Genomic DNA, 20,177 nt, shown 5'->3' with positions numbered 1-20,177 from the left:
GATTCATGTTGTTCCCAGCGTGATATTCAATCTGTTACACATTCTATCATTATCTTAATGACACGCTCACGCAAGAACACACGCATAGCACACTTTACTTAAACGTTTGTGAAAATGATTTATAGACCATTATTACGCCAAGCCATGGTCTTGCTCTCTTTAACACAACACACTCCAGTAAAGGACAGTATGTAACGGGCAACAAACACCTCGTCCTTTTGTCATCGTTATTCCAGATAGGTACATTATCTGTCTGATCAGTTTGTGTGGCCACTTATTAAGTACAGAATGGCTAAGTCACATCAGAAGCATTAGCCTTTCTCATATGACATGAGTATGATGACAAGTTAAAACGAAAACAGGGGGGGCGAAATGAGTAAGAAATGTTCAAATTCATATCCTGATGAAGGACAAACAATCAAGCTTTCAATAGTTGATTCAGTTGTTTTTAATGGTGAGTGAATGTTGTGCCTTTTCCTTTTCAATAAGAAAGATAACTTTGGGGCTTTTGATCAATGCATGAAAGCTTAAGTTTTATCATAACTGTTCTGACATTTAAAAGATGTTTAAACGGTAAATTAGTTACCTCTCTGTCAGTTTGGGAGGAGTTATAGGAGGACAGGCTCATTGTAATGGCTGGAATGGCATAAACAGAACAGTATCAAACACATGGCAATCACGTTGGACTCTATTCCAATCCAGCCATTACAATGAGCCCAGCCTCATCTGCACGGAACTGGACCTGACAAATGTCACCTATTACAGCAGGCAGTAAAGATAAATGTCCTTTATTTTAAAAGGCTGCCTCCTTCCTGTCTGGGTCAGAGGCAAACAGACAGAAATCACAGGTTATATCGTACCTCTGGGTTAGTGGCTATATTAAAAAAACACATCTTTACATTACCAGTTATATGCATTCAACTTCATAATAATGTGAATGAGAGGAAAAGGCATATTTTGTCAACAGAACTCATTAGGAACGGTTAAGAATTGTGTTAAGGTTTGGCTTATGTCTGAAGCTGTTAAAATATGTATGTAATTTACATCCATGTATTATGTAATCATATCTAGGTATGGTACTATAATGTATGAAAGCATTTCAGTAGTAGTGCTACTGAACCCCAGTGAGATAAACGACAGCATTGTTTATTTAACTAAGCATCATTCCAGTCTTCTAATATTATCGACTATTCCTACTGAAACAAGTTTCCCCAAATCAGAACTGACCCTGTAACTGTAATTCACACTGATCCCAAGAACTAGATGATTCCTGCATAGGCCTGGCACAATTATCATATCATCATCTAACTGACAATAACTGTGAAAAAATCATTTTCATCATAGTCTTAATGCCTTTATTTTAGGAGAAGAGGGGATTCAACTTTAAATTCAAGTAGACAGTTTATCCAATAGCATTTTGCTAGCAGCACGGTCAGTAGGAGAAGCTTCATTTCCAAAGTTCCAAAGCAGTGTTGTATTCATTAGGTATGTAGTAGCTAAAGATGCATTACAAGGTCAAAAACATTTTTCAACAAAAATTACAATTTGTTACCCTAAAATCCCACAATCGTCACAACTCTAGCATGAGACAAATTCTAGATAGGTTTGTTGTGAAGAGGAGTTGTAGTAATGGTGACAGAGGTAATTGACAGCTGACACGGTCTAGGTTCCAATATCCATACTAGCATACCACTTATAATGCATGCATGCTCAATGGACTGCTTCATTCTAAGTGCTACGCTAGTGAGGGTATTGGAAAAGAGCCACTGTTGTTTCTGTATCACTGGTCCTTGTCAGGCTTGTAGATGGAGAGAGTTCTGGCTGAGGGGTCTGTAGCATTGATCCAACGGGGCATCCAGTAGTGGCTGAGCCACTTAGCCTGGCCCGGGTAAAGATTCTCAAACACCTGGCGGTAGAAGTACGCCTCTTTGGTTCTGGGAGGGAGGAACGGGAATGTCTTAGGAGCTTTCTCCAGATCGTAGTCGTTCACCTTGGAAGAGAGAAAGAAGGAGTCAGAATGTGTGTGTGCATATGTCATGTATGCCAGCGTGCCTGTGTGTGTACGTGCGTGCCTGCTGTGTGTGTGTGTGTGTGTGTGTACCTCAGACTCCATTTGGTCCTGCAGGCTGTTGTACCAGGACTTCTTGACAGAAGTCATTCCGTCGCTGAAGGCCTCTTTACGTCTCCATAGGATTTCGTCTGGGATCAGGTTCAGACCTTTAAATGAGTCTCTGAGGAGGTGCTTCTCCACTCCATCCTGGTTACACACACACATACACCCCTTAGTGAAACTGAACCGTGTTTGGAATTATAGCACCGGAATCCTTTACATGTTTGGAAACTGATATTTGCTTCAAGGACTCTGATTTGGATACACAACACTGACAACAATCACTCAAGAGACTTTTGCAATAATACATTACTTTTATACTCCATTATCTCATCAGAGCCACATCTACAGGATAGGGAGTGAGGATATGGTGATTGGGGCGGAGGAGACTGACCTTAGGTTGCCTCATCTCCTCAGGCAGGGAGAGGTAGTACGCTGTGAATCTGTGGTCCAGGAAAGGCACTCTCAGCTCCAGACTGTAGAGGAGAGAAGAGGAAGTCATTTAGGTGCCATCTTTAAAATGTACATCTTCTGTAATTATCTATGGCTTCTCAAAAGAAAGAGAGCAGATAGTGGTCTGATGAGTTTGAGGAAAGGATGTAAAAAGGAATGAATGTATTGAAAAAGAAGATGCCCGTGCCCATGTGCAGCGGTTGTGCGGTCGGCTCTCAGGACGTCAAAGAGGTAGAGCTCCTTCATCAGACGAACACTCTCCTCTGCTGCTGCCTTGGGCGTGGGAGCCTGGAGCAGGAAGCAACAACTCATTTCATATTCCCAGACATAACAACTGGTTCCAGGGTTGGGTTCAATTCCATTTTCAATTTAGTCTAACCACACATTTCCTATTGATTTCCATTTTTTTTTTTTATTCATGCACTTCCTGAATTGACTACTGCATTCACCACAACCCTGACTGGTACATGGAAATTGGTGAGTGAGAGAGAATGACATCTCTGATGTGGAACAAACTTACCTTGTGGAAGTAGATGTACCCCTGTGTCAGCTCATCAGAGCCCTCCCCAGAGAAAATCACCACGCTGTCAGTCTTCTCACGGATGTACTTTGACACTAGGTACATGCCTGCAAAATGAGAAAAGATTATTGGAAACAGGATTGAGTTGAAGTAGGCCACACTCACTAATCTCCCAGGATTCCACTAGGATTCAAACCAGCCAATCAGAAGGAAAAGGTATGCAGCCTGACCAGACTCCCTTTGTCCAGGTCAGTGGGCACATTGAGAAGGTACAACAAAACTGTCTAGTGTCTAGGTATTTCACAAATGCGTCACCCTCGTAGCCTATTCATTTAGCTTAAGTGGGACACCACTTCTGCTTGGTGTTTGGAGATTGAGGTTGATGTAAGACGGGATAGTGTTCTCTCACCGACAGAGGCGCGTATGGTGGTGATGTCATAGGTCTCCAGGTGAAAGATGACCTCCTCCACGGCTTTGAAACCTTCCTCAGGGGTGAAGTTGACCTCGTGGTGCTCACTGCCGATGTACGACGCCACCTGGAACACCACGAGACATTCACCAAGACATTCATTCACGTATTATCTATTTATTGCCTTCAACTTAAGATAATTCTCTTTTCCAATTACGGCCTGACCAAGAGGGAGCAGTGAGTTCACAAAGGAGCATTTATGATTATATTTGTATTCTATTCTGTTATTTCTGTATTCATTTAAATTTGTAATGGCCTGTGAGCTGTAATATACTGGGTAAAAGATGCTACAAAAATAAAGTTGGATTATTACTGATTATGACGTTATACTGTTATGAAACCAATTGACTAGCCTGCTAATATTGTTGCACTAGCTAAGTCTAAGAGTCCTAGATTTAAGGTGTGCATTTATGTGAGAAATGAGCGTATGAGGACCGTGTTGTATGTACATGTGCCCAGGAGACAGCAAACTTACCAGGATCCAGGGCCGGCTCCGTCCTGACTCTTATGGGTTGGCTAGCCCAAGAGGATTATTGTTTGTTGTTGAAAAGGGTGAACAACATAGATACTTACAAAAATAAACTTCTAAAGCCGCTCCAAAACTAAAGATATCAAACAAAAAAAACAAAGACCGGCAGGCTCTACGGCCACCTCTGAAGGATCCCGCCTGCACCTGACTGCGCTTTATCAAGGCTAGACAGAGAACCTAGACACGGTTGCTGCTGCCCCCTGGGGGATGAGTGTGGAAGTGTTGAATCATGCTGCTAAGACCTAACCTACCCAAACTGTTCATCACAATATCATAATCATCATTATTATAATGCAGTCTCTCTATGGAGGCTGGAGGGAGGCTCTCACCATGCGAGCAGCCAGGATGTCTGGGCTGTCTTCAGCCCCGATAGCGAAGGTCTGGATGGGGTACTTCAACTTCTCCTCTTTGGCCAGTTTGACCAGCATAGCTGCCACCAGACTGGAGTCCAGCCCACCTGGTAGAAATATATAGCAACAGTCATGAACATGATTTACTAGCTTATCAAACATGTCATTTGACCTTTGGTGTAATGATAATTAGCAAGTATTCTAATGTATTTGCACAGACAAGCATAAGTAAAAAAAGACAAGTAACAGATCTGAAGCATTACTTACGCAAGATTCCATGTGTAACACTACACAAAGAAGAAAAAAATACTCTGCAATAAACATGATTTGTACCTGATAGAAGACAGCCGATCCTCCTGTGGGCCATGAGGCGTTTCCGGACAGCGTTCTCAAACAACAACCGAATGTTGCTCTTCACTGTCTCTGGGACAAAACCTACAGAGGACAGCAAGAGATCTTACTGTCATCACACAGGGACTGGTCAACTGAATGGTTAAGGACCGGCAAATCAACTCCGACATACTACACATCCAACTCCTATTGTCAGTGACTACAATGGTTTCAGTTGGACAAGAGGCTTCATTCATGGCAATACCCTCAATACCAAAAAACTTGCATCCTGAAACAATAATCAGTAAGCCATTCCTCCCTTCATCTTAGGTGTCAAACAACATTTATCACCTTTCACTGATAGCTAGCTACAGGTAGTGGTACTGTTACATAATCAGTAACCTTGACCCACATTATGGTTGCTGTCAATCAAGATGCTGACGTTATGGAAATACTATGGATGTGTGTGTGTGTGTGTGTGTGCGTGCGTACCGGAGGGTAGCATTTCTACCGTGTCATAGACAGCGTGGCTGGGCTCCTGGGTGCAGTAGTGGAAGCGGTCCATCTGAATAGACTCTACCTTCCCAGTGGGCTTCAGGTCAAACACCTCAAAGTGCCCCGGGAGGAACGGAGTGATCTTAGGAGGAGAAGACATGGAGTGGGTGATATCAGTCAGACCTGGGAACAAACACACAAAACATGTTTAACAACTAACATGGTAACACTTTACATGACGTTGTTGTTAAACGTGTAATAACACTATCATTAGACACTACTATCATCTTTAACAAGCTGTTACATTGTACTTTACTAATTGAATTTCAGTTGCATAGCAATAGAGTTGAGCCGTTTTTGTAATTACACAATATATATATTTTTTACGCAAACATTAAAGTTCATTCTATTCTGAATAGGGATTGTTCTTTAATCCACTTGTGTAGCAACTAAAACCACTCAACCCCAAATGAGATGTCAAGTAAGTAGTCCCCCCTCACCTTTAGCCTCAGAGCTCACAGCCAAGAAGCCGTTGTCGGTCAGTAGTTTGAACATGGGCCGCACGCCATACGTATCCCTCCCCAGGAACACTTTCCTATTGGCTGTGTCCAGGAGGATGAAGGCGAACACTCCGTCCAATAGGGACGCCATCTTCTGAATGCCGAACCGCTCGTACAGGTGAAGCAGGATCTCACCGTCTACTTTGGTCTGGTAGTCCGTAAACTCGAACTGCTTCTTCAGCTAAAGAAGGAAAAAGATGAAGAAAAGTATCAGGATTATTATGAGATAAGACATTACAAGTGGTCAAACATGCTCATGACATACACTCCCCTACATATTTATTTGTACAGTGAAGCACCATTTTTTTGCCTCAATACTCCAGCATTTTGGATTTGAGACTACATTTTTCTATGAGGCGACAGAACACCACCTTTTATTTGAAGGTATTTTCATACATATCTGTTTTACCGATTATAAATGAATGTGCCTTATGTATGTTGTCTCCCCATTTGAAGGGGTCATATGTATTTGGACACATTTTTTATAGTTTATTAAATTGTCAAAAGTATAGTATTTGGTCCCATATTACTAGCACGTAATGTCTACACCAAGCTTGTGACTACAAACTTGGATGCATTTGCAGTTTGTGCCCAATAGAAATTATGGTGTCATTTTGGAATCACTTCTATTGCAATTAACAATGGAATTGTTTCAGAACACTTCTACATTAATGTGGATGCTACCATGATTACAGATAATCATGATTGAAATCTTAAATAATGATGAGTGACAAAGATCATGCCACCAGAACATCCCATCCTCTCACTACTACAAATAACAGGGGCGGTTAGCATTTTCAGTTGGGGGGGTATGCTATTTATGCTTCTGTTACTTTCTCATTTGTCATTTAGTTCTTTTTAATTTGGCATTTTGGATGATTATACAGACAACACAGAGAACACAGGCAGAGGGCAAAACACACACAGATCCCCTACCAAATCATACCCACTCCAACCACCCCATGCTCTAACAGAACGCACACAGATCCCCTACCACATTAAACCCACTCCAACAGAATACACACAGATCCCCTACCACATTAAACCCACTCCAACAGAATACACACAGATCCCCTACCACATTAAACCCACTCCAACAGAATACACACAGATCCCCTACCACATCCCCCCCATCCCCATATCAGACTTAAAGCAGGCATGATATAGAATTTCAGTAATATAATCAAATAACAAAAAGAAACAAAGATATAATTTAAAAAAAGTTTTTAAAAAGGTGATATATTGTAATTTGGGTTGGTTTATGGAGTTGTAAAATTAGCTGGGTCCATGTCTCCTACAAAGGATAGGAAAGGTTGCCAGGTATTATAAAATGTAATTGCGGTCACTCTTCATTATCTAAACGGTAAAACAGATATGTATGAAAATAACCTCAAATAAAAAGGTGGAGTATGGAGTATAGAGCCTAGTGAAAAGTTTCAGCTTCTCTGTCCACATAAATACATAGGGGAGTGTACATGCTCATGACATACAGGCTGATAATCACAATGGATTGTAGGAAGGGGATGCACAATCAAATCCAACAAACCCAGGGTACATAAGATGTGCAATATAATAAGTTAGTGCATTGTTTTTAAAGACAGAGAATACCATTATCAATATGATCTTCCTACTATCTTCGCTCCTGGTTCTCAAACTCACATGAACAAAAGATTGCCTAAACTTCTTTGGCCACACACTGGTACCAGTCAAAAGTTAGGACCCCCCTACTCAACCAAAAAAAAAGTCTTAAATCAAAATATATTTTAGATTTGAGAATCTTCCAATTAGCCACCCTTTGTCTTGATGACAGCTTTGCACACTCTTGGTAGTTACCTGGAATGCATTTCAATTAACAGGTGTGCCTTGTTAAAAGTTAGCTTACTATAGCTATGGAAACAGATGTCATTTTGCTATGTATTTGGGGAAGAACATTGTTTGCATCCAAGAGCTAGATAGCTTTTTTTTTAATGACCAGCACTGTAGATGCGCGAGACAACTTTACCAGCATCATAGCATATGTATCGATGAATAGTTGTGACATATGAAATACGAGGGAGTGTAATAACTACGTAAAAAATAATGAATGCATTAAATTATTGTGATGTGCAGTCATATTCAGGTCTTGATTGGTCAACAAGCTTATTTGACACGCAAACACCCAAACGGCGTTACATAGTATGATGAATCCTGGTTTAGAATGAAACGACTGAACAAATGAATGAAACCGCACAGCAAGTAAGTGAAAGAAATAGGTTTTGATTATGTTTTACTAGTAATGGGGACATATGTAAATACCAACAAAATAACTTTTTGGTTAGTGTGGTGTGTGTGTAAACTTTATTTAACTAGGCAAGTCAGATGAAAAACTTCTTCAGGATTGGTGGGTCCGCTGCGGGACGGTTGAGCTAACGTAGACTAATGTGATTAGCATGAGGTTGTGAGTAACAAGAACATTTCCCAGGACATAGCCATACCTGATAATGGCAGAAAGCTTAAATTCTTGTTAATCTAACTGCACTGTCCAATTTACAGTAGTTATTACAGTGAAAGAATACCATGCTATTGTTTGAGGAGAGTGCACAGTTTTGAACAAGAAAAGTTATTAAAAAACAAATTAGGCACATTTGGGCAGTAAAACTTTGAACAGAAATGCAAAGGTTCATTGGATCAGACTAAAACTTTGCACATACACTGCTGCCATCTAGTGGCCAATATCTAAATTGTACCTGGGCTGGAATAATACAGTCGTGGCCAAAAGACACAAATATTAATTTCCACAAAGTTTGCTGCCTCAGTGTCTTTAGATATTTTTGTCAGATGTTACTATGGAATACTGAAGTAAAATTACAAGCATTTCATAAGTGTCAAAGGCTTTTATTGACAATTACATTAAGTTGATGCAAAGAGTCAAGATTTGCAGTGTTGAGTTGCTCTCAGAGGATGTGTTGGTACCATTCCTGATTCATGGCTGTGATCTTAGGTAAAATTGTGAGTGAGCTCACTCCCTTGGCTGAGAAGCAACCCCACACATGAATGGTCTCAGGATGCTTTACTGTTGGCATGACACAGGACTGATGGTAGCGCTCACCTTGTCTTCTCTGGACAAGCTTTTTTTCCGGATGCCCCAAACAATCGGAAATGGGATTCATCAGAGAAAATGACTTTACCCCAGTCCTAAGCAGTCCAATCCCTTGGTTTCTCAAATGATTGCCTCGCCTGGTTCACCAACTACTTCTCCGATAGAGTTCAGTATGTCAAATCGGAGGGCCTGCTGTCCGGACCTCTGGCAGTCTCTATGGGGGTGCCACAGGGTTCAATTCTCGGGCCGACACTCTTTTCTGTATACATCAATGATGTCGCTCTCGCTGCTGGTGCTTCTTTGAGCCATCTCTACGCAGACAACACCATTCTGTATACCTCTGGCCCCAGATGAGCTTCAATGCCATACAACTCCCCTTCTGTGGCCTCCAACACCCTACTCAACAAATTGGCCTGCTCCTCAGTCCCAGTTGCTAATATATGCATATTATTATTAGTATTGGATAGAAAACACTGAAGTTTCTAAAACTGTTTGAATGATGTCTGTGAGTATAACATAACTCATATGGCAGGCAAAAACCTGAGAAGAAATCCAAACAGGAAGTGGGAAATCTGAGGTTGGTCAATTTCAACCCAGCCCCTATTGAATACACAGTGGGATATTGGTTATGTTGCACTTCCTAAGGCTTCCACTAGATGTCAACCATCTTTAGAAACTTGAATGAGGCTTCTACTCTGATGTGGGGCCAGATGGGAGCTGTTTGAGTCAGTGGTCTGGCAGAGAGCCAGGTCCTGGTCACGCTCATTTCACATGATAGCGACCTGCGTTCCAAGGCTTTTCTTCGGACAAATGAATTCTCCGGTTGGAACGTTGAAGATATACGATAACATCCTAAAGATTGATTCTATACTTAGTTTGACAAGTTTCTTCGACCTGTAATATAACTTTTTGAAGTTTTCATCCGACGTTCGGCTGGACCTGCACGAGCGTTTGGATTTGTGTACTAAACGCCCTAACAAAAGTAGCTACTTGGACATAAATAATGGACATTATCGAACAAATCAAACATTTATTGTGGAACTAGGATTCCTGGGAGTGCATTCTGATGAAGATCATCAAAGGTAAGGGAATATTTATAATGTTATTTCTGATTTCTGTTGACTCCAACATGGCAGACATTTTTTTTCTTTTCTGAGCGCTGTCTCAGATAATTGCATGGTTTGCTTTTTCTGAAATCTGACACAGCGGTTGCATTAACTTTTTATGGCTGCAGGGGCAGTATTGAGTAGCTTGGATGAAAAGGTGCCCATTGTAAACAGCCAGCTCCTCAGTCTCAGTTGCTAATATATGCATATTATTATTAGTATTGGATAGAAAACGCTCTAAAGTTTCCAAAACTGTCAAAATATTGTCTGTGAGTATAACAGAACTGATATTGCAGGCAAAACCCTGAGGAAAATCAAAGCAGGAAGTGGCTTCTATTTTGAAAACGCCATGTTCCATAGCCTCCCTTTGCTCCATTTAAAGGGATAAGAAACAGATTCCTTTTCCTATCGCTTCCTCAAGGTGTCAACAGTCTTCAGACATAGTTTCAGGCTTTTATTTTGAAAAATGAGCCAGAACGATAACGTCAAGTGGTCACACGAGTTTTGCTCGCGCAACAGAGTTTGGATAGGTATTGCTTTTCCCTCTTCTACTGTGAAAGACATTTGCGGTTGATATATTATCGATTATATATTTTTTTAAACAACCTGAGGATTGACTATAAAAAACGTTTGACATGTTTCTGTGGACATTATGGAAACTATTTGGAATTTGTCTGCGTTGTCGTGACCGCTCTTTCCTGTGGATTTCTGAACATACCTCTGTTTGTTTGTCACGTTATTTTGGATCTAAAAATAATCTTTATGGAACAAAAGGAACATTTGTTGTGTAACTGGGAGTCTCGTGAGTGAAAACATCTGAAGATCAAAAGGTAAACGATTCATTTGATTGCTTTTCTGATTTGTGACCGAGCTACCTGATGCTAAGTGTACTTAATGTTTTATCGTGCGATCGATAAACTTACACAAACGCTTGGATTGCTTTCGCTGTAAAGCATAATTTCAAAATCTGACACGACAGGTGGATTAACAAAAGGCTAAACTGTGTTTTCCTATATTGCACTTGTGATTTCATGAATATAAATATTTATAGTAAAATGTATTGTATGTAGCGCTATGCTATTCAGCGGTTGTTGATGACACTTATCCCGATATTGGGATTGCAGCCATAACAAGTTAAGGAGAGCTATATCTATATTTCCATGTCTAACAATTGTATTTTCATCGACATTTGTAATGAGTATTTCTCTAAAATGATGTGGCTCGCTGCAATATCACCGGATGTTTATGGAACTAGTGAACGTAACGCGCCAATGTATACTGAGATTTTTTTATATAAATATGAACTTTATCAAACAAAACATACATGTATTGTGTAACATGAAGTCCTATGAGTGTCATCTGATGAAGATCATCAAAGTTTAGTGATTCATTTTATCTCTATTTGTGCTTTTTGTGACTCCTCTCTTTGGCTGAAAAAATGGCTGGGTTTTTCTGTGAGTTGGTGGTGACCTAACATAATCGTTTGTGGTGCTTTCGCTGTAAAGCCTACTTGAAAATCGGACACTGTGGTGGGATTAAGAACAGGATTACATTTAAAACGGTATAAAATACATGTCTGTTTGAGGATTTTTAATTATGAGATTTATGTTGTTTTGAATTTGGCGCCCTGCACTTTCACTGGCTGTTGTCATATCGATCCCGTTAACGGGATTGCAGCCCTAAGAAGTTTTAAGCACCAGCTGTCAGAGCAGCTCACAGATCACTGCACCTGTACATAGCTCATCTGTAGATCTACCTCGTCCCCATACTGTATTTATTTATTTATTTATCTATCTTGCTCCTTTGCACCCCAGTATCTCAACTTGCACATCCTACCATTCCAGTGTTTAATTGCTATATTGTAATGACTTCACCACCATGGCCTATTTATTGCCTTACCTCTCTAATCCTACCTCATTTACACATGCTGTATATAGATTTTTCTACTGTATTGTTGATTGTATGTTTGTTTATTCCATGTATAACTCTGTTGTTGTATGTGTCGAACTGCTTTGCTTGATCTTGGCCAGGTCGCAAATGAGAACTTGTTCTCAACTAGCCTACCTGGTTAAATAAAGGTGAAATAAAAAAAAAAAATACCTTTTGCAGAATATCAGTCTGTCCCTGATGTTTTTCCTGGAGAGAAGTGGCTTCTTTGCTGCCCTTCTTGACACCAGGCCATCCTCCAAAAGTCTTCGCCTCACTGTGCGTGCAGATGCACTCACACCTGCCTGCTGCCATTCCTGAGCAAGCTCTGTACTGGTGGTGCCCCGATCCCACAGCTGAATCAACTTTAGGAGACGGTCCTGGCGCTTGCTGGACTTTCTTGGGCGCCCTGAAGCCTTCTTCACAACAATTGAACCGCTCTCCTTGAAGTTCTTGATGATCCGATAAATGGTTGATTTAGGTGTAATCTTACTGGCAGCAATATCCTAGCCTTGCCCTTCTTGTGCAAAGCAATGATGACGGCACGTGTTCCCTTGCAGGTAACCATGGTTGACAGAGGAAGAACAATGATTCCAAGCACCACCCTCCTTTTGAAGCTTCCAGTCTGTTATTCGAACTCAATCAGCATGACAGCATGACCAGCCTTGTCCTCGTCAACACTCACACCTGTGTTAACGAAAGAATCACTGACATGTCAGCTGGTCCTTTTGTGGCAGGGCTGAAATGCAGTGGAAATGTTTTTTTTTGGTATTCAGTTCATTTGCATGGCAAAGAGGGACTTTGCAATTAATTGCAATTCATCAGATCACTCTTCATAACATTCTGGAGTATATGCAAATTGCCATCATTCAAACTGAGGCAGCAGACTGTGAAAATTCATATATGTGTCATTCTGAAAACTTTTGGCCACGACTGTACATTATGGTCTTTCTCTTGCATTTCAAAGGTGATGGTACAAAAAAAGGTTGTTTTTTTATTTGCATTTTCTTTACCAGATCTAATGTGGTATATTCTCCTACATTCCTTTCATATTTCCACAAACGTCAAACTGTTTCCTTTCAAATGGTACCAATAAAATGCATATCCTTTCTTCAGGGCCTGAACTACAGGCAGTTAAGATTTAGGTATGTCATTTTAGGTGAAAATTGAAAAAAGGGGCCAATACTTAAGAGGATTTATTAAGAACAAATTCCTATTTACAATGACCGCCTACCCCGGCCAACGATGGGCCAATTGTGCACCGCCCTATGGGACTCCTAATCACGGACGGATGCGATACAGCCTAGATTTGAACCAGGGACTGTGGCTTAGACCGCTGTGTCCATGTGTGTGTGTTAACTATTTAACTGTACTAGAACACTTAAAAGGCCCCTAAATATGTTTATTGGTTATCGGTATCTTTTTTTTGGCAAGGAAAATATCGGATATCATATAGGCCAAAAACGTCATATCATATTTTGATGTCTTCACTATTATTCTACAATGTAGAAAATAGTCAAAATAAAGAAAAACCCTTGAATAGGTAGGTGTGTCCTAACTTTTGACTGGTACTTTAAGTCCCTTTGGCAAAAAAGATAGTGCCTTTTCAAGAAAAGAGGAGTTGCCTGGCCTAAAGCCATCAACCCACTAACGTTAGTATGTCCCTGCTTCGTGACTAGCAAGTAGAAACTGAATATGTTCCACACCAAAACGTGTCCAGTTCCCAGAGGCCTAGTCCCATCTCCATACCGACAGTTGCCTGGGGTCCAGAAGCTTGGATTCCAGGCGATACCATATGTGTCTATGGGCCATAACTACTATGTGGTTTGTAGATCTCCTACCCTAGTTTCATGTCACAAATTCCAGGCTATGGTAGGAGATCTACAAACCCCACAGTAGTTATGGCCCATAGACACAAGGTATAGCCTGGAATCCACGTAGTTTCACATCACAATTCCCAGGCTATGTGGATTCCAGGCTATACCTTGTGTCTATTGGCCATAACTACTGTGGGGTTTGTAGACCTATTGAGCCTGGGATATGTGAAACAATGTGGATTCCAGGCTAGACATACTGTGTGGTGGTTGTAGATCTCCCCGTTGTAGACGAGCCACAGGTAGGGGAACTTCTTGATGCGGATGGGTTGCATGCCATACAGCTGGTCTATGATAGCCAGGCGATGGAAGCCGAAGCAACAGTTTGTGAAGCCGTTGACATTCTCAAAACGAAAAGCGTCTGGGCCGCGGTGGGCGATCTTCATAGCGTTGGTGCACTGAATCGACATGCACTCATCACTGCCAAACAAGGCCCAAATACCACACATCCTGAAGCTGAAGAGGTGAGAGAGAGGGGAGGGGGAGGGAAAGGATAAATGGAGAAAGAGACAGGGGGTTAATAAATACATGCAACAAGAGACTAGTGCCCCTTCAGCAACTGTTCTTTTCAAATGTTCAACTTAGAAGGAAGAAAAACCTTAAGGGTTATACAACGGACAATTGGACATATTGTACCTTTGCAAATCAGATAGGAAACTATAAGAGGGGCTATATCCAGAGTGGCGCAGCGGTCTAAGGCACTGCATCTAAGTGCTAGAGGGGTCACTGGTTCGATTCCAGGCTGTATCACAACCAGCCGTGATTGGGAGTACCATAGGGCGGCGCACAATTGGCCCAGGGTTTGGCCAGTGTAGGCCGTCAGTGTAAATAAGAATGTTCTTAACTGACTTGCCTGACTTGCATAAAGGTTCAATAAAATACCACTGTCATACTTTATTACTAAACTATATGTCAAAAAAATATTATGCTGTGGATTTAATATAATTCAGCAGTAAGTGAGATTTTAAAACATAGCTTTCAAAACTTTGACAGCTGCTTGAGTGCTGAATCACATCCAGGAATGCCGATGATAGAATTGGACAAGCCTCACGATAGATGTATTGTAACGACCCTGGGTTTATGAGCGCTGATATCGACTTCACCCCTTGAGCATACTTTTGGGGCACAGTTGATGGCGTGCTGGACTTCGGGCCAGAAGGTTGAGGGTTCGAGACCAGCTCCCTGCCTGTTTCTTTACAGTATCATTGACGTCATGTTACTTAGTATTATTTATCGATTCGTGACACACAAAAAAACACAGTTGGATCCAGATCATTACCCATACAAAAAAAAAAAAAATACCGTTTAGGCAAGTTACACATCGGAAACTGTTTCATAATGTGAGTCCCCATCACATTTAATAAACAAATACTGTGTAAATGTATATTCCATTTGGCTTTATCATGACGCACAAAACACCCGGCAATAGAAAGAACGAGTAACAGTTATCTCCATACGAGAAATGAAAGACACATTCGATTAAAAGGCATGGCAGAGAGTTTACCGAAAGACATACCTTTATTTCGTGGACACAAAAGGATGAAGCAGAATTATTATCCTCAGCGGCGGAAGATGCAACGGAGAAAAAACTAGTACACTGAAAACGTACTTCCTGAACTGGAAGATGGGCGTGACTTGCAACATCAGGTTAAGATTACATCAATTTACGCTTAAATTTGAGATGATCAGATTTCACATACATTCTAGTTAGTTTTCCAGCCAAAGGTGACATGTGACAATAGACATATGTTCTTATATAAACATAGATACATATATAATGCGAATGGTATTAAATTAACATGGCAAAATGGGGTCAACCTAATAAAAAAGGTCTCTCTCATATGGCTGAGTTCACACAGGCAGACCAATTCTGATATTTGTTCCTCTAATTGGTGGGGGGAATGACGGACGTGAACAAACGTGAATTAAAATGCGCCGTAATGAATGAGCGGAAACAGACGGGCCGCGAGCTTCTACGGCGCGTCAGACAGACCGCTCACGTGCGTCAGTCATCGCGCGCGCATGTTGATTTTGTCCACCCACAACAGACGCGAACTGTACACGCAGGTGGAAATATCAAAACGAACTCTGAACCAACTATGTTAATTTGGAAACAGGTCGAAAAGCATTGAACATTATAGCAATTTAGCTAGCTTGTTGTTGCTAGCTAATTTGTCCTGGGATATAAACATTGGGTTGTTGTTTTACCTGAAATACAAGTTCCTCTACTATTCCACAGATAAAGGGCAACCCGAGTTCGTTTCCAGTAATCACCTCCTTCAGGCTTCTTCGGTCTTTGTCTTCTTCGATGATGTTTAATGGCGGTTGGCATCCAATAAATATGTAAAAATGATCAAAGTGGCATTATTTAGTGACTAGTGATCCATTTATTAAAGCGGCCAATGATTGAGTCTATGAGATGGCCCCGAAGAACATTGACGTTTTTCATTCACCCAATTGTGCTATTTTTTTTGCTTAACTTGTTTTTTAAAAACTTATTGTGTACATAATGTTGCTGCTACCATCTCTAATGACCAAAAATAACTTATGGACACCAGAAAAGCAATTATCACCGTGGACTGGAAGAAACTTTTTCCTTTAACGAGTCCCACGAGAAGGATATCCTGCTTTCACTGGAACAGGCCCAGCGCCACACCTTTTCTGTGAAGAAAAGACTCCGGAAAAGAGGCCGTAGATCAGGCACCCTTCTGAGAATCCAGAGGCGAGCAAGTATACTCCCATTGCCTTCCATTCTTCTTGCTATCGTGCTAATTGGAAAATTAAATAGTCATTAAAAACTGTACCATCTTATGTTTCACCGAGATGTGGCTGAACGAAGATAGATAATATAGAGCTAGCGGTATTTTCCATGCACCGGCAGAACAGAGATGCTACCTCTGGTAAGACGAGGGGTGGGGGTGTGTGTCTTTTTGTCAATAACAGCTGGTGCGCGATGTCTAATATTAAAGTCTTGAGGTATTGCTCACCTGAGAGAGTACCTTAAAATAAGCTGTAGACCACACTATCTACAAAGATGGGTATCAGTATTATTTGTAGCCATCTATTTACCACCACAAAGCAAAGCTGGCACTAAGACCACCCTCAAGCAATTCTATAATGCCAAAAGCAAAGGGGAAAAAAGCGCTCCTAGTGGCCGGGGACTTTAATGCAGGCAAACTTAAATCAGTTTCAACAATTTTTTACCAGAATGTCACATGTGTAACCAGGGAAAAAATCCTAGACCACCTTTACTCCACACACAGAGATGCATAAAGCGCTCCCCCACCCTCCATTTGGCAAATCTGACCATAATTCTATCCTGATTCCTGCTTACAAGCTAAAACTAAAGCAGGAAGTACCAGTGACTCGCTCAATACGGAAGTGGTCAGATGACGCGGATGCTACACTAGAGGACTGTTTTGCTAGCAGACTGGAATATGTTCCAGGAATCATCCAATGTCATTGAGGAATACACCACCTCAGTCATCGGCTTCATCAATAAGTGTGTCAATGACGTCGTCCCCAGTGGCTGTACGTACATATCCCAACCAGAAGGCATGGATTACAGGCAACATCCGCATTTAGCTAAAGCTGCCGCTTTCAAGGAGCGGGACACTAATCTGGACGCTTATAAGAAATCCCGCTATGTCCTCAAATGAACCATCAAACAAGCAAAGCGTCAATACAGGATTAAAGATTGAATCCTACAACGGCTCCGACGCTCGCCGGATGTGGTAGGGATTGAAAACTATTACGGACTACAAAAGGGAAATCCAGACGCGAGCTGCCCAGTGACGTGAGCCTACCAGATGAGCTAAATGCCTTTTATGCTCGCTTCGAGGCAAGCAACACTGAATCATGCACGAGAGCACCTGCTGTTCTGGATGACTGTGATAACGCTCTCTGAGCCAATGTGAACAAAACTTTTAAACAGGTCAACATTCACATAGCCGCTGGGCCAGACGGATTACCAGGACAGGTACTCAAAGCATGCGAGCAAGTGTCTTCAAGTGACATTTTCAACCTCTCCCTGACAGACTCTGTAATACCTACATGTGTCAAGCAGACCACCATAGTCACTGTGCCCAAGGAAGCGAAGGTAACCTGCCTAAATGATTACCGCCCCGTGGCACTCACGTCAGTAGCCATTTAGTGCTTTAAAAGTCTGGTCATGGCTCAGATCAACAGCATCCTCCCGGACACCCTAGACCCACTTCAATTCACATAACGCCCCAACAGATCCACAGATGACAATTTTAATCGCACTCCACACCGCTCTCTCACCTGGACAAAAGGAACACCCATGTGAGAATGCTGTTGATTGACCTCAGCGTTCAACACCATTGTGCCCAAAAAGCTCATCACTAAGCTAAACACCTCCTGCAACTGGATCCTGTACTTCATGAAGGGCAGCCCCCAGGTGACAAGAGTAGGCAACAACACGTCTGCCACGCTGATCCTTAACATTGGTGCCCCTCAGGGGTGTGTACTTAGTCCCCTCCTGTATTCCCTGTTCACCCACGACTGCGTGTCCAAACACGACTACAGGACAACAACCTCTCCCTCAATGTGAGCAAGACAAAGGATCTGATCGTGGACTACAGGAAAAGGCGGGCCGAACATGCCCCCAATAACATCGACGGGGCTGTAGTGGAGCGGGTCGAGAGTCTCAAGTTCCTTGGTGTCCACATCACCAACAAATTATCATGGTCCAAACATACCAAGACAGTCGTGATGAGGGCATGACAAAACCTTTTCCCCCTCAGGAGACTGAAAGATTTGGCATGGGTCCCCAGATCCTCAAAAAGTTCTACAGCTGCACCATCGAGAGCATCCTGACCGGTTGCATCACCTCCTGGTATGGCAACTGCTCGACATCTGACCGTAAGGTGCTACAGAGGGTAGTGTGAACAGCCCAATACATCACTGGGGCCCAAGCTTCCTGCCATCCAGGACCTATGTTGTAGGCGGTGTCGGAGGAAAGCCTATACAATTGTCATACTCCAGTCACCCAAGTTATAGACTGTTCTCTCTGCTACCTCACGGCAAGCGGTACCAGAGTGTCAAGTCTAGGACCAAAAGGCTCCTCAACTGAGTCTACCCCTAAACCATAAGTTGGCTGAACAATTCATAAAAATCGGCAATAGACAATTTACATTGACCCCCCCACCCCTCCCTTTTGCACACTGCTGCTACTTGCCGTTTGTTACCTATGCATAGTCACGTCAACACCACCTACATGTACAAATTACCTCAACCTGTACCCCGCACACTGACTCGGTACCGGTGCCCCCTGTATATAGCCTCGTTATTGTTAGTCTGCGTTTGAGAGCGGTGCAGTTGCCGTACCAGGCGGTGATACAGCCCAACAAGATGCTCTCAATTGTGCATCTGTAAAAGTTTGTGAGGGTTTTAGGTGACAAGCCACATTTCTTCATCCTCCTGAGGTTGAAGAGTCGTTGTAGAGCCTTTTTCACTATACTGTCTGTGTGGGTGTACAGGGAGAACACTAAGAACAGGCCATGTTCTGAATTCTGCCACTATGCATTTCGTAGCATTGTGGTTTCCTTTCACTGGAACTATAGGGCTTAGCCCGAACCATTATTCCTTTCACCAAAATGTAGTTGGTAAAATGCATTTGGGCCGATAGCATTCTCCCGGCATCCGCCAAACTCATATTCTTCAGTTGGACTGACAGATGAAGCGCTATTCATCACTCCACAGAGAATGCATTTCCACTGCAGCCGATGCTTGGCATTGCACATGGTGATCTTAGGCTTGTGCGCGTCTGCTCTGCCATGGAAACCTAGTTCATGAAGCTCCGGCTGAACAGTTCTTGTGGGGATGTTGCTTCCAGAGGCAGTTTGGAACTCGTGGTGAGTGTTGCAACCAAGGCCAGGCGATTTTTACGCATTAAGCGCTTCAGCACTCGCCGGTCCCGTTCTGGAAGTTGTGTGTCCTACCATGTCGTGGCTGAGCAGTTGTTGCTCCTAGACATTTCCACTTCACAATAACAGCACTTACAGTTGACGGGGGCAGCTCAGCAGGGCAGAAATGTAACAAACTGAATTGTTGGAAAGGTGGCATTCTACGGCGGTGACACGTTGAAAGTCACTGAGCTTTCAGTAAGGGCATTCTACTGCAAATGTTTGTGGCTGAAATAGCCAAATCCACACATTTAAAAAAGGGGTGTCCACATACTCCACATGGCTTAAGCTAAGCAGTGTGTGAATTAACGCGCTCTACTCTCACGCAAATGTCGACACCGTTTACTGAATCTGTGTGGTTTCGGCCTTATTCTATCTAGGACATGCAGTTTAAATTTAGCCATTCTATTTAGTTAAATTGTACATGGTTCCAGGCAAGTAAACACAGA

At 42.2% G+C, this 20,177-nt stretch overlaps 1 protein-coding gene across 2 annotated transcripts; it reads right to left on the bottom strand.

The window, feature by feature from the left end:
• Positions 1–1,341: 1,341 nt before the first annotated feature.
• Positions 1,342–15,435, bottom strand: LOC115128571 (asparagine synthetase [glutamine-hydrolyzing]-like). Of its 2 annotated transcripts, none has more exons than XM_029658510.2 (12): positions 15,318–15,435; positions 14,002–14,257; positions 5,757–5,997; positions 5,254–5,439; positions 4,765–4,866; positions 4,411–4,538; positions 3,493–3,619; positions 3,084–3,190; positions 2,751–2,851; positions 2,505–2,586; positions 2,102–2,257; positions 1,342–1,990 (listed from the first exon to the last, which is right to left on the bottom strand). In XM_029658510.2, the coding sequence occupies exons 2-12, from the start codon at positions 14,248–14,250 to the stop codon at positions 1,781–1,783; spliced, it is 1,689 nt and encodes a 562-aa protein (XP_029514370.1). In that variant the 5' UTR covers positions 14,251–14,257; positions 15,318–15,435; the 3' UTR covers positions 1,342–1,780. The 2 variants fall into 2 exon arrangements, with proteins under 2 accessions (XP_029514370.1, XP_064873889.1); XM_065017817.1 differs by lacking the exon at positions 15,318–15,435 and adding an exon at positions 12,102–12,614 and having other exon boundaries at positions 14,002–14,089.
• Positions 15,436–20,177: the final 4,742 nt, after the last annotated feature.

The sequence above is a fragment of the Oncorhynchus nerka genome, linkage group LG4 (genome assembly GCF_034236695.1).
Source record: "Oncorhynchus nerka isolate Pitt River linkage group LG4, Oner_Uvic_2.0, whole genome shotgun sequence".
NCBI lineage: Eukaryota > Metazoa > Chordata > Actinopteri > Salmoniformes > Salmonidae > Oncorhynchus > Oncorhynchus nerka.
Note: the sequence above shows the minus strand (reverse complement) of the source record. Positions and strands in the feature narration are given on the sequence as shown.